The sequence below is a fragment of the Acomys russatus genome, chromosome 4, assembly GCF_903995435.1.
Source record: "Acomys russatus chromosome 4, mAcoRus1.1, whole genome shotgun sequence".
NCBI classification, from domain to species: Eukaryota; Metazoa; Chordata; class Mammalia; order Rodentia; family Muridae; genus Acomys; species Acomys russatus.
Genome location: NC_067140.1, coordinates 49,829,885 through 49,845,306, shown reverse-complemented (window position 1 = coordinate 49,845,306; position 15,422 = coordinate 49,829,885). Strand labels below are relative to the sequence as shown.

General features: G+C 42.0%; 1 protein-coding gene across 2 annotated transcripts in view; it reads right to left on the bottom strand.

The window, feature by feature from the left end:
• Fmn1 (formin 1) overlaps window positions 1-15,422 on the bottom strand; it is a 295,331-nt gene that overhangs the window by 222,494 nt on the left and 57,415 nt on the right. For both annotated transcript variants that reach the window (XM_051144337.1, XM_051144336.1), the window contains one exon: window positions 1,009-1,070. In XM_051144337.1, the coding sequence (XP_051000294.1) occupies window positions 1,009-1,070 (62 nt within the window). The remainder of the gene's footprint in view (window positions 1-1,008; window positions 1,071-15,422) is intronic.

The following is a 15,422-nucleotide window of genomic DNA, read 5'->3' as shown; positions in this document are numbered from 1 at the left end:
TACAAAGTATGACACTTCAAAACATGCTGTGTGCCATAGATTATATTCCAACTCCCATCTGTCAACCAAAATAAATTGAGCAGGAAGAATATTCCAACCACAAGTTCATTAAAGTAGCACGTTTATATTCGATTTAGTCACTCCAGGGTGCATACTGTTTCCAAACATGCCACGCACTATAAATTACAATTTCTATGTGTCAATAAAATTTAAAAGGACGAATATTCTAGCCACAAACTGAAAAAAAAAATGGCAAAGAATGAATTTGTATTAAAGGAGCAAGGAGTTTTATTTAAAGTTTGCCATGATTCCTTCCAGGATAATACACAGGGCTACCACCCACTAACAAACTAGACTACAGGTCTGGTTCACTGTGCAGTGGCTTGAAATTAAGGTTCTGAACTTCCTGCCATATGCCCTGTAGGCAAACACGAAACCCAGAGACTCGCAATTAGATGGCAAACAGAGGAGGACCCACTGGCACCTCTCAGCACGCCCTGAGGACACAGAATGACTCAGCACGGGCTTCATCTGCATGATATCATTACCCCAGGGAGGAGCTAAGAGGCACAGAGAAATGAGTGGGACCGAAATGATTTACAGAGTGTACAGCAACATTGTTTTAAAATTCTTCCCATGAATAGTAAAAGTTTCAAGCCTCTGTCTTCCTTCCTGATTTAAAAACACAGAATCACTCTTCCAGCCAAAGCCAAAGGCATTTACAGTAATTTTTTTTTTCAAAGTTAGAACCCAGAGTTTATTGAGTACCATATCCAAGGCTTTCATCCCAGAATAAAATTGGTGCCCATTGGCAGCTGTGAGCCGCAGATGAAATCTAGTTACATAGTCCCCACTAAGAGGACTATTTACTTCACTTGGTACCCACCAGCATCTGGGAGCTGCAGATGCTATCTAGTTAAATACTCCCTACTCGAGAGGAATATTTACTTGGGCATGTAAGAAAGGTAACCATCAGAAGACCGCTTCAGTAGAATCAAAGAGATGTACCTGCAGGTTTTCGATTTCTTCTTTGTGCTCCCTCTTCAGATGTAAGATAGCAGCCTGGTACTCTGGAAGATCACAAGAGAAGCCAGTTACAAAAAGCACAAGATGAGTCAGAGAATTCAAGGGTGCATCGCCTGAATCCCGGCCGGGAGCCACCCTCCAAACAGGCAAAGGTAGCATGTGTGGACAGGCAGGAAGGAGAGCTGCCAGATACGGCCAGGATTGAGGTAAAGGGAGATTCCTTCCCTTCAATAAAGCTTGGATCACAAACAAATCTGCCAAATTAAGCAGCCAGGGCAGGGTTAAAAAGAGAGGAGGCATGTGAGTGAGTGGCCAATAAAGAATAGGTCAGGTGTTTGTCTTCAAGGAGCTGGAAGTTCACGGCCTACAGAGAACAAACACTGATGTGTTAAGAGCGGTTATAAAAGAAACTTTCTATCTGAGATTACAGAACTCTATTTTTAACTCTGTTTGAAAAAGAAAACACACACACACACACACACACACACACACACACACACACACACATGCTGGGGTTTCTAGTCTCTGGATCAACCAAGAAAGCCAAGACTATTTGTCATTTGAAGGAGAGATTCTTGAGAGAATTAAGGCTGAAAACAGGATAAAAATTAATTTCTAGCTCACTTGCTATCTGAATATAATGACATTTATTGCAAAAATATGACCCCGGTGTAGATAGGAGCTGCAACCAGCTACTAAAGCTACCATCCCACTGGCTGAGCTGGAAGCATAGGAGACAACTCTACTTTCAGGAGAATAGCTAATGTGCATACTACCACAGAGACATTGGCGCTGCAGAGAACCACAAAGGCAAGGTGCTGTGACCACAGACTTTTCAGGGACAAAACAGTTTTTCACAAATGTGTTCAGGGTCACAATTCTATACTGCAAGAAACAAAGAAACAGACTATTCCTCTAATTTGATGTCATGAATTAGGCAGACATGCTGGGGTTCCGATTCCAAGGTGGATGACTTTCCTTTTCCATAGGAAAGTCCTACCAGAAGAGCCTGGCTGTTGAGTGCGATGGCTAGCCACACTGCAGCCCGGTGAGGACTGTGCTCCAGTGACAATGCTGTGGGGGTTCTCTATGTAGACCACACCATGAATCAAACCACTTGCTGCTATCCCTCACAAGCACTGCTATATTCTGGGCCACCGGCATCTTTCCAACACACTACAAACTCCTCCCCAGAGGGTGCCTCATTCCCCTCTTACCAACATCAAAACTGAATCTCCTCATGGCGGTCGGCACAGTCTGTTAAAGACACAAACCCGACCTATCTCAGTCCCAGCTTTCCATGGAATTAGGAATGAAGACTCCTACCTTCAGGGGGTTGGGGAGGTGGCTTGAGAGTGTTCTGCATATGCATGAAAACTTGGGTTCAGATACACAGCACCCACATAAAAGCCAGGTATGGCAGCATGCATCTGTGATGGAATAACTGGGCCAGAGGACTAGAGACAGGTGGAGTTCGAGGGCTCACTGGCCAGACAGTTTAGTGGAAATAGAAAGATCTAGGTTCTATGGGAGGCCCTGTCCCTCCAAAAATGTGGTTGAAAGCAATTGAGGAAATCAACAGACATCAAACTCTATGTTCCTACCCCTGCCACTCAGGTATGAGAGAGAGCACCTACACACATGGGCACACAGGTGTATACACACACACACACACACACACACACACACACACACACACACACACACACCAAGGACTTCAGCCCAAAGGCTTTTTGTGAGCTCTGTTTCTTTTTATTTCATGTTGCTCCTTCTACTTATCCATTACATTTCACTACACTGGCTTCCTGCCATCTCTTAAATTGGTCAAATGCTGTTCTAATGAACTTTGCGGTAGAGTCCCAATCTATGTGACAATAAATACGTGAACCTCACTCAACCCAATCTTCTGTGCTAAAGTCAAAGTAATCGACTTTATTAATTCAGCTTTCTTAACAAAGTAACGCCTCTTGGGCGAGTATCTACCTTCCTCTGAAGAGAAACCAGGCAGACTATCTTGTGAAATTACTCATTTTATATAAAATGTTTCTGTAAGGATGTGACATATAGAATTACAACTAACTTACTAACAAATTGACAAAAGAGGTCACTGCAAACCCGACCCCGAGCAGACTATGATCTGTCTCCTCCTTAAGCAAATATTTGGGCTCAGCATTCCACCATAACAGGAGAGAGGAAAGCACAGCCTTGTAGCAGCAAGAGTAATAAAAGGAAATGCAGCCCTTATTAATGGATGTTCACTTTAAGACCTCACAAGGTACCAGGATAGAATATAAAGTTCCCTCGAAGGACTGGCAAGATGATTCGATGGATATGGGTGCTTGTCACCATGCCTGACAACCGGAGCTTGATCCCAACAACATACATGGTGAAAGGAAAGAACTGACTCCTGCAAGTTGTCTCTGACCTTCACACATGCATTGAGGCATGCACACTTACACACACACACACACACACACACACACACACACACACACACACACACCATTAAATCTAATTAAAAAGCAATAATCTTGAACCAAAGATAGGTTGGCGGTTTCCACATGTGCTTATGGGACAACCCTCTACCTTGCACTTTTAGATCTTTCAACATCCCAGCGTGGTCTGGGGTGGACTCTCAGGGAGGATGGGGAGGCAGAGGCGTCCAGGACAAGACCAAGGGTGCTGGTGTAGTTAAGAAGAGAACTTAACCTTGGTTTTTCATGGCTGAGATTTTGTTCATCTCAGAGACAGGAACAGAGATTTTGAATTAAAGGACTTGAAAGTGACAAATTCCTCCACAGTCACCAGATTCTCAGTGAAAACTAAGAAATTAATGAAAACATTCTGCACAAAAAAAAGAGGAAAGTTTTTATTTGTTTGTTTGTTTTTAGAACATCTTAGATTGAAGACAGAAAATCTCTTTACTGGCAGAACTTAACATTCTGAGGGAAAAAAATGTACCAGCAATTCCTTCCAGAAAGTTCCTTCCAATCAAGCATTTAATCTAACTCAAGGCTCCCTTTGGTGGCTTCCTGATCTGTTCACAGTAATGAAATGTCCTTTCTGCCAAGTGTCTGGACTATGTCTCCAACTTGCCAAGGGTAGAATCAAGAACAATTTCACTAATCCTGGAGGTGTAGGTCTGCCACAGCTGTAGTCTCCAGTTCACCATGCTTGTCCTGGGAAGGAAGAAATTGGTTTTGTTTTGTTTTGTTTTGTTTTGTTTTGTTTTGTTTTATAGTGCTGGCCTCAGGAACACATTATATCTAAGCACTCACTACAAACTTCCAAGAAGACCTTATCATATCTAAGGACACACAGCAGAGGAAGAAACTGAGATGTTCAGGTTGAACAACTTTCCCAAAGCCACAAACAGTAAGTGTCAATGACAATATCCAGGCCCAGAGACCCCGTGTCATCCACTCTGGACACTGTTTGCCTGGTTTGGTTCCTTTGGTTGGTTAAACATGAACTACACAGAAAATTCAGAATCAGTAGAAACTTCAAGGTTGCTAGCTTTGCCCAACACTAGAATAACTCAAAGATTTGGAAATTTTCTATAAGTTGTTAAAAGAGATAGTATGCCAGAGCTCAGCAATCAAGAGCACTGGCTGCTCTTCTACAAGACCCAGGTTAGATTCCCAGCACCCAGCATCCATCTGTAAATCCAGTTCCAGGGAATCCCATACCCATAGTCTGCAGGCACCAGGCAAACACATGGTACACAAACATATACATAGGAGGAAAAATACCACCATGTCCATAACAAGAATGTAAAAGTTTAAAAATTAATTAATTAATTAACTAAAAGGAGATCTTTTCTCTTTTTAGACCCAAAGTTTGAGGGAAGGTGGATTAAGGTAATGTCTAATGTCTAGTAGTATCAGTTGAGGTTAGGTTTTGACCATCCTCCCCAGACTTCCAGGCCAGTAGTCACAGTTTATTGTTAATTCTGATTTTACTTACCCTCTCTTTCACACACACACACAGAACACAGACTTCTCTCAGCCCACTCTCCTCTCTCCCACTCCTACACACACACACACACACACACACACACACACACACACACACATTAAGAAATTAGACATTTTCTGATTACCTGACTACTGAGCGTCACAGCTGCAATCTATCTGGAGACCCTGGCTTGTCCTACGTATCCTCCTTTTGCACTTTCCCTCTGCCCCTGCCATCTGTCCATTTTAAAATCTATCCTTTGGTCCTCAAGGGCAAAGATCTTTCCTCTGAGTCCTACTTGAAGAATACTCAGTTGGTGCTTCAGAAGCTAAGCATGTACCACCTGCACTATGTAGGCATGCACATCTGTGCTCCTATGATGCTTCTGCTTACTGACTTGGAAACTCAAGAGGATGCTTTAGAAAGAGCTAAGAGTCACAATACACAGGAAACATTGGAGTGCCATTTCTAATTTAGAATAAGGTTCATTTAATTTAAGAAAAAAGTAGATTAAGAAACAAGTAAAAAGAATAGTAAAAAATATTATAAATATGTGTCAAAGACAAGGAAGTGGAGAACATACGAGTGAGAGGATATAATCCCTCACAGAAGAAAACAAACTCAAATTTACCCAACCATGAGTGGATGCAGAAGTACTTTTCAATGGTTTTAAAAGAAGATGAAAATATTCAGTCAGATAAAGCAAGCATAAGCCATTTACTCCAAAACCCAAGAATAAAATCAAATTTGAGATCCTATATTTAGCATACTTAGGCAGGTAAAGAATGAAGCCAGGTCCCAGTCTGCCATGACTCCATAAACAATGTAGGCAGCCCATGGCAACTATTCTGCACGGGAAAGAAACCTTTGTACCTGCCAGAAACAGTGGAGAAGGAATTAAAGATCAAGGGAGCCAGCAAGGGTATCGGGGGTGTGCTAGCAGGGTATGGAAGGTATGATGCAAGGTCTGCTTGACTGGTGGATGCATTTTCTTTTCTTCTTTTTTTACAGATGGTTGCAGTACATAGCCCTGGCTGACCTGGAACTTTCTTGGTAGACTAAGCTAGACCTGAACTCACAAAGGGTTCTTTGGTATTCATCTTTGAGGCATACACCATCATGCCCTGCAAGATGCTTGTTTTAAGTGTGTGTGTGTGTGTGTGTGTGTGTGTGTGTGTGTGTGTGTTATTAAGTTCTGTGCCCATGGATGCTAGGAGAGGGTGTCCAATGCTCTGGAGCTGGAGTTATGAGTGGTTGTAAGCAGCCCAAATGTAGGTCCTGGGAGCTGAGCTCCGGTCCTCGGCAAGAGCTGTAGCTACTCTTACGATCTGAACTGCTAAGGCATCTATTCAGCCCATGCTTGATTTTTTCATGTTTCACTGCTAACAACTCCTAAGCTTCCTTCTTTCCCAGCTCCCCATATTTGAGCCAATGTGGAAGAATGCCCTTAACCCTGGCAAGAGAGTCAGACCACACAAATTACTGCCCACCCCTTTCATGCCTCTTAAAACCACAAAATCCCAAGCCAATGCCCCTTTCTTGTTCTTCAAGTCATTTTCAGACCAGCCTTGAAGAATCTCGACCTATTTGTTCTCGAAATCTCAGGATGTACACAAAAACAAAACAAAACAAAAACCATTTTTACACTTTTTTTTTTTTTTTTTTGCTTTTTGAGACAGGGTTTCTTTGTGTTATCTTAGCCATCCTGGACTCACTTTGTAGACCAGGCTGGCCTCAAGCTCACAGCGATCCGCCTGCCTCGGCCTCCCAAGCGCTGGGATTAAAGGCCCGGCTCTTTTTCACACATTCTTGTACTTATACAGTGTGCATAAGGTCTCAGCATCTGAGTCAGATTAGGGATGGAAGGTCCACATTGTCCCTTCAAAAAGGATGAAGCTGCATAAAGGTTAAGTGAATAATAGTTCGACATCATTCTATATGTATACAGAAAGAATAATAATTTCTACACTCAAATTATACAGTACTGGATAGCAGATGGGAGAAATACCATAAGTCAGGAATTATAATTTCCAATACCTAACCTTATACAAGAACATTTTTGACTCCCTGAGGCAGAAACATAAGAATTAGCAGCATTAAAAGGTGAGGTGAAACCTCAACTCTCTTGGCTTACTAATGTCTTCCTGTTATGATCTGAAGGCTTAGGGAACCCCATTCATATATTAAAATATTACTTCCCCAAAGTGATTAGGAGTTGGGGGTCATGAGAACAACATTACCATGAACCAATGAATGGAATTAGTGTCCTAATAAAAGAATCTCCCTTTCACTATGAGGAAACAGAAGAAGTACCTATCCACGGGAATATGGCCATTTGTGAATGAAGAAATGGACCATCCCCAACATGAAACATGCTTTCACCTTCCCAGTCATCAAAACTATTAAAAATACATTTTGCTATTTATAAGCTCCCCAGCTTATGAACTTTTTGTTATAGTAGCTTGAACTTGGTGTACCAGATAGCGTCTTTCATTGAGCCAGGCACTGAACTAAGCATTGAGTGTGCATAACAATGAACAGAACACAGTACCCAACCCAAAAGGTCTTTCAAGGCTTAGCTCTTTGATATGTACACTCTGGTATGAAATAATTACTTACAACTCAGTTGTCTCAAAAGGCCTTATTTGATCTTATCTGAATGTCTTATTTGCAGATATGGATTGGAATGTTGCTAGAAATGTATTTATCCCCTTCCATTCCCTTTCCTTTGGGATTTAGAAAGTTCCCTTGCTTTCGATTTCCCCACATGACTAGCTTTAGCTGGTGGAATGTGGGTGGGTAAGATGAAAGAGGATTTACATTTGCCTTTGCATTGCCTTTGTCCCTGCTTTTAGGTAAGAGCACATCTTAAGTGCCTGCTGCTTCCTCAGCCTGGGTCCAGCAATGCACAGAGCCAAGCCCTAGGCACAGCAATGAGGGGAAGCCAGCTCAGAAGAGCCCAGTCTAGCTAGCCTGAATAACTGATCATTACACACATGCAAAGAAATGCTTCTTACTGGGTGCTGTTGGATGGTACATGGGTTTGTTATGAAACACTGTTACTGCAGGCAATGGTTAAAGAGCACATCTGGCAAGTTTCCAGTCAGGTTTACCAGTTAGAGATTCAACATTACAGAGGATTAGAGATATGAGATGGATTCCCCCCAGGCAACATACACAGGCATGCAAAGAGGTTAGTGGGCCTAAATGAACATGTATGTACTGTTCTAGGATAATGATGTAAAACTGGTTCAAAGGTCAGAGGTCATAGCTATGAATCTGTATTCCATGGGTTAAGCATCGCTGGAGCCCACTGCTGAATGGCCTACCTCAGAGAAAACAGCCATTCTACTCAAATCCTAGCTGCCTTAGATAATCTAACTTTTCATTTCATCCTCTTACTCCTATTTCCTGTTCTGTTAGGATGAAGATGTCAAGCAGTTTAGCATCTCAAGAACACAAGAGTCAAAAAGCTTATCTCCTTCCACCAGTTCAAGACACACACTGAGAATAGAATGTAAAAACAACTGCAAGTACCTGCTTCTGTCACTAGATGGCAGTCACAACACTGAACATTTGAACTACCTACCAAGTGTCATAACAACTCTTGAAGACTTGGTGGGTGGAGGGATGAGGGGTAGGGGACCCAGGGCAGGGGTGGTTGTGGGAAACTGAATCAAAGCTGAGAAACAACCCAACCCCTCTCATTCAAAAAGAGTAAGAATGGATGTTAGAAGACCTTAGAAGAAGCAGAACAAGTGCAGGCCTTTTCCAACCATGTCCCCACAAAAGGCAAGCATGACTCAGTGGGCTTCTGGGTGTTCCAGGCTATCATGGGCTTGGCCCCCCTCCATGCCAACACAGCGCTGACAGCTCAACTGTAATGCAAGAGATTTAAATCACAGGTGAGCGGCTAAACAGAACAGCCTAGGCAGCAGGGTAAAGAAGTAACCATGTGGTGTCAGGTGTCAAGGGCCTCTGGCTCTGGGCTTGCTGGGACCTAGTTCCAGAGGGGAGGCAGGACAGTTACTGCAAGAGCCAGCAGCGCTGAGTACCCCTGGGAATCTATGGTCCTGCTCACACTTCTGACAACACCTGAGGTGTGCTTCCCCAGGTGGAAAGGGAAAGGCTGAACAAACCCTCAAGTAGGGCCCAAGCAGGAACAGGGATGACGTGGGTGGAAAGTAAGCTTCAAACCTTGCCTACCACACCGTGCTTGTTCCCACCGGGAAGTTATGCCACATCTGCATCAAGGCCGGTGAGGGACCCCAAGACACCATTTTTGTAAGATGTACATCTAGTCTGTAGGTCTTGCACAGACCAGGAGAACTGAATGCAAAATGTATGACTCTTCAAATTATTCTACAGACAGGAACCTTCAAGCCAAACTTCTAATCTGCAGTGCAAAGAAATCTAACTACCAAGGCAGGCAATGAGATCAACAATAGAAATACTAAATCACCCAATATCAATAATAAATATGAAACACACCGAAAATATTTCAGTATTTTCAGAATACTTATCAAGTCTAAATAAGAATCACTGTTAACAAAAACGACAATATCATACTTTTAAAGTGAGGATGAGGAAACACTAGGTGATTACAAAGATTCGGCATGCTAAAATTGAACAGAGGCATTGAAATATAAAGCTCAAGAGCGTAGGCATAAACTCTAGTCCAAAAAGCATTTCTGAGTAAAAGATACTGAATAATTAAGTTTTGTATGATATAAGAAAATGAAAATAAGTATGCATCTTAAGGCTGGGAAAGGGGCTCAGCAGGGAAAGGCATGAGGACCTGAGTTCAAATATTCAACATTCATACAAAAAACAAAAACCAAAACAAAAAACCCAACAACTCCAGGCATGGTCACCCACTCCTGTACTGCAGCCCTTTCGGGGTGAGATAGAAGGCTTACCAAGGGTTGCTAGCTGCCAGCCTAGCTCTCAGATTCACAAAAACAAAACAAAAACTACAAGAAAAACAAAAAAACCGCTGTCTCAAGGCATCTGGCTGGACACTTGCGATAACAATTAACTTTGTCATTGATATAGAAATAGTAAAATGATTCTTGCTGTGGTATATGTGCGTGGGGAGCTCAGAGGGTAACCTGCAGAGTAGATTTTCGCTTTATGGGTTCCAGGGATTAAACCCAGGCCCGTACCTTGTCGGCAAAGGCCTTTACCCAACCAAGCCATTTCATCATCCATTACGCACTATATTTACCAAGAACTTTATTAGCATATTTCAAACATAATGGTGAATCTTGAGACAAATCCACTCATGTAGGATTTGTGTTCCAGTTTCCACAGTACTACTACTAATGAGAATCAATATGTTGACTTTTTTTTAATATCACAGAACTATATCAATAAATCATATGTTGAACTTAAAAAAAAACAGAATATTATGTTGACCTTATTTGATATCATAGAATTATATCAACAGATCATGTGTTAAGCTTGAAAACAACAACAACAAAAACCCAGATTGTTCCAGGAGAGAAGTATCTGTTATTCTTCTGTCAAGGGCATGCGCTGTGTCTGTCAATGCTTTCTAAATCTCTGTGTTTACTACTCTAGATTATGGTTGCTGTCTGCCAAGGTCCTGGAGGAGAGCTTCCTATTCCTTTTCTGTGGGAAGTGGTTACTGAATAATAAGCAGTCAAGCTCCTAAGAATAATTGGCTCTTGCTTTGTACAGTGTCCCAGTGCACAGTCATAAAATAAAAACAAAAACAGGCATTTATGTCACTCCCTCCATAAAGCTCAGAGAAAACTGGTGGGAGGGGGCAGGGTAAAGAATATAAGAATTAAGGAAGGGGTGCAGTGCTGTGTAATTATTTCCTCCAAGTGGAAACACTTACTTCCGGAGGGAAGAAGTGACCTTGTAAGACCCAAGAGGTAAAGGAAACTTAGAAGTCTCAGTAGCAAATCATGAACAAAGGCTGAGGAAGTTCCTGAAACTGATGATATTTACGAGGCCCTCCATAGTATTGGATAATGAGTAAACAATTTCTGAGGAGACACTCTGATTCAGTGAGCTGCCTTCAGGCTTTGTAGAGAGCTCCAGGGATGGAGCTTTTGTGAGTTATTGACCAGTGTGCTTGTTAGCTTTTGTGTCAACTCGACACAAGGTAAAGTCATTCTTAGAAGAGGAAACTTTAGTTTAAAAAGAAAAAAAAAAAAAAAATGCCCTGTAGGTGAGCCTGTGGGGCATTTTCTTGACTAATGACTGACACTGAAGGGCCCAGCCCAGTGTGGGTGGTGCTGCCTCCACACAGTAAATCAGAATGAGTAAGCATGGAAAGCAAACCTGTAAGCAGTTACTGCCCTGACTTCCCTTCATGAAGGAGGGGGGCTATCATCTGTAAGCTGAAGTAAACCTTCCCTCCTCAAGCTGTTTTTGGTCACGGTGTTTATCAAGCCAATAGAAACCAAAATAAAACACTCAAACTGGGATAGGTTTTGCATGATACAGCTGTGTTTGTGTTACCCATGCTCGTGAAAGTAACCCAGACAAATCCAGTGGGTCACTAAGAGTAATCACTCACGCTTCCCTGTATTACAGTATAGCTTTGAAACAATGGGGTAAAAAAAAAAAAAATTTAAGAGAGATGAAATTATTATTTTTATAGTTGTTAAAAACATGCATTGTGGTAGCATTTGCACAGTGCTTGGAAGACCCATGTTCTCCATCATCTAGGGATACCTATAAACAGATAGATCAGGAATGACACTCCAGTGAGCTCTGCAAGGTGACGACCACACAAGAAATGCTGGATTCACTCACTATCTCTAGAGAAAGCAGCCAAGAAATCAGATACAGGGCTTAGCAGAGGGGGCTTCAGCACTGGCTCCATAAATCTCAGAAGTACAGGAAAAGAGTAATAAACAGATATTATTCTGCCTTTAGCTTATATGGTTTTGCAATTATTTGTAATTCTTTTCTGTAAGCAATGATGGATATGTTTAAGATTAATATCTGTATTTAAAAGTTCTATATGAGACTAGATGTAGCAGAATAGTCGATGAGAAAAAGCTGAAATTCACACAGAATAAAAACACAGTGCTAGAAGATGACTAGGTTCTTCGTGAGGCATGGATCAGCACGAGCTGCCTAGAGCCGCATTGTGGTAGAAGCTGCCTGCTTTTTCACTTGTACTTTGATTCTCCCACTGAAAGCCCTTTATTTACGGCTGAGAAAATGAACCTCAGAAGAGAGAGTTGAAGGTCAGTCTCTAGAGAGGCAGGTGAAAGTCAGCCAAATCTAACTGGAATGAGAGTGGAATTTTCTCTTAAATCAGGCCAGACAAGTACCCAGGAGGCCAGACTACCTGCCCAGGTTTCGAAGGGAGACAAGACACTTGTGCCTCACACATGGTGGAAAAGTACCCTAAATATAACAGGTTGCAGCTGCTACTTGGATTGTGACCTGTAGCTATACAGTTTGATGGCATCATCTCTGCCACTCAGAGTTTAAGAACAGTCTCTCTGTGTGGATACACTATTTGCAAGCCTACGAAACTTCTGAGACAGATGGGGGAGGGGATCAGGCCAAGTGATAATTTAGAGTATAACAGGAAGTAGTGGCTTCTGTGCAGGAGGACCTACCCACAACAGACTGTAGAATGTTCTGGCCCTCTCCTCTACTGCTATACCCACGTTTTTGCCAGACATGTAAAATAGAAACACATATGTTCAGTTGTCCTCAGAATGTGAACTCACAGCAACGGCATATGAGGTCACGGAATATGTCACATACACTAACACTGAACACATATTCATTGCTTGTGTATGAAGTTAACATTTTTCGAGCAACTCTAATTTCCAAGGATTCTTCTTGGAAACTGTATGTAGCAGGCCAGCAATGTATAGAAACTCGGCACTATGCATGTATGTGGGCAGGAACTGTCAACTAGATTCTTTTGGATAGCCAGACACTATTGCTTCTCTGTATCATACACACCTTTTCTTAAAAAGGATCTAGATTATGGTGTCTCTTGCGGTCACTGTTTTAGTATTTTTTTTTCCCCCTTTGAATGACAGGATGTTCCTAAGATAACTGACTTCCTTGAGATGGATTCAGTGAGAAATTTCAAGTTTTCCAAGTGAAAAAGACGAACACTGAGACACGAAAGTAGAGGCAACACATACTGGTATTGACAGTCTCTACTTGCCCTTCCTGTAAGGAGCCGCGAATACCACGAACATGGGCATACAAAGAAAAAGCATTCACTGAGTCTACTAAATACAGTGCAAAATTAAGTAACCTCAAAGGCTGTAATGAGGCACGTGGGAAACTCCTACGTGCCCAGATAAGTAACTCTGATCTTGCTACTATTAACCTCAGACTCAGGAATATAAATGAGACAATCACGGAACTGTGAAGGTCAGAAGTTTTCCACCAGCCAACCCATTTCATCGTTTCATAAAGCCTTGCCCCCTGCTAGTCTACTGTTTTTCAGGGTTGCCAATGTAACTTTTGGAGTGTGCTCCAAAACAGAAAACTACGATATTGGTTTTTGGTTGCTTGCTTTGTTCTGTTTTATGCACAAAACACGGTGTCAGAGGCTATATTTACATCTCAGTTTTAAAAAGTATACTCCAGCTTTGACAACTCAAGCTCTATTCTCTCCAACCCATGAAGCCACAAGACATACGTTACGTTTAACTAAGAGTGAATACAGTAGAGTTAAGCTCTTTTTTATCTTACTGTATACAGTTCCTCTGAAATTCTGGCATCTATGAGTAGTTACAGAGAAAAATCACAAAGAAAAGCATTCCTTTTTGTTTGTTTGTTTGTTTGTTTGTGGTTCATTTTTGGTTTTTTTGGGTTCTTCGAGACAGGGTTTTTCTGTGTAGCCTTGGCCATCCTGGACTCACTTTGTAGACCAGGCTGGCCTCGAACTCACAGCGATCCGCCTGCCTCTGCCTCCCGAGTATTGGGATTAAAGGCGTGCGCCACCACCACCCGGCTCTTGTGGTTTGTTTTTAAAGACAGGGTTTCTGTCCTGGTTGTCCTAGAACTTGCTCTGAAGACCAGGCTGGCCTCAAACTCAGAGATCTCCCCACTCTGCTTGCCTAAAGCTGGGATTAACACCAGGCTGAGAAAAGTACTTATTAAGTGTCTTTCACCTTCCTACTTACACAATGATCCCAGAAGGACTTGTTTCATTGGCCTGATAATAGTACAACCAAAAAGGAATAAATTTACCATAACAATACATGGCATTGGAATAAGTAATCGCCTACAAATTAACACTAGTCTATAGTCATATACTGTTGTGTAGCAGTTTCTTCCCGTATTAATACCTCCCACTTTGGAGGGAAATTTATTAAGACACAGGATGTTATGCAGGCAGTTAAACAATAGGATGTTCTATGTGGAGGTGAAACATTCCATCCTATAGGGAAGCTACTTTAAGCCCAACAAATGAACAACACAATGGATTCAGGAAGTCCCTGAAACTGACAAGATTCACTGGGCCCTTCTCTTTCAAGCACATATAACCAGTAAAGACTGCTGAGGGATACTTTCAGACAAGATAAGCTCCCTGGAAAAAGGAAAGACAAGGAAGAGGATGCTCTCCAACCTGCTGAGCCACCTATAGGTTTTGAACTTTACTCCAGGTTTTCAATTTTCATGAGCATGTCACCCATGTTGGGATTGGGGGTTTGGGTGATTCAGCTGTCTTTGAGTTATTTCTGCTTCTATAATAACCACTTAATCCATATTCTTCTAAGTAACCCCAGTGACACTTACTGGTTCACCAAGTTGGACTTTGATGATATCCACATTTTTGTGTGTCCGTCTGCAGTTCTGTATCTGGGGGTAAGAGGACATTGGTTCATGTCTCCCCAGAAATTATGCCATGTAGGATATATGAAACAAAACCGTAAGGTCACAGAATTTAAAAGTGTATTTTCTGAGGCTGCTGAGTCTTCCTCCCTCAGACTCCTTCTAATAAAGTTAAACAGATACTCAAATAAATCACCCATTTAATTAATAACAAAGAATCTCAGCTCTGTATGCACTTGGAATTTCAAAACGAAAAATGCTCATGGTTTTTCAGGTGGGGAAAGGTCTCTTGACTGCCAGGGTAATGTATTTTCTGCTATACTTTTGTTGGGAATAAGCAAAAGAAACTTATCTAAGTATTACCATTTCATTTTCAGACTCCATTTAATCATAGGGAGTAACTAAGTTCAAGGTCCTAGGCCATCGGGGAATTGGGGACTTCCCAATAGCCGGACAGCTTCTGTTCTAAGAAAGCAGTTGTCTTGAGTCCAGACATCTCAAGGACAACGTCTCCATCTTGCTGGCAGGGTCAACCAAGTTCACGTTCCCAAGCCCAGAGACCTCCTCCCACCCTGATTGAAGGAAACTCCCTTGTTCAACCACCTCTGTCAAAATATGACTGGAGTACGCTACAGCCC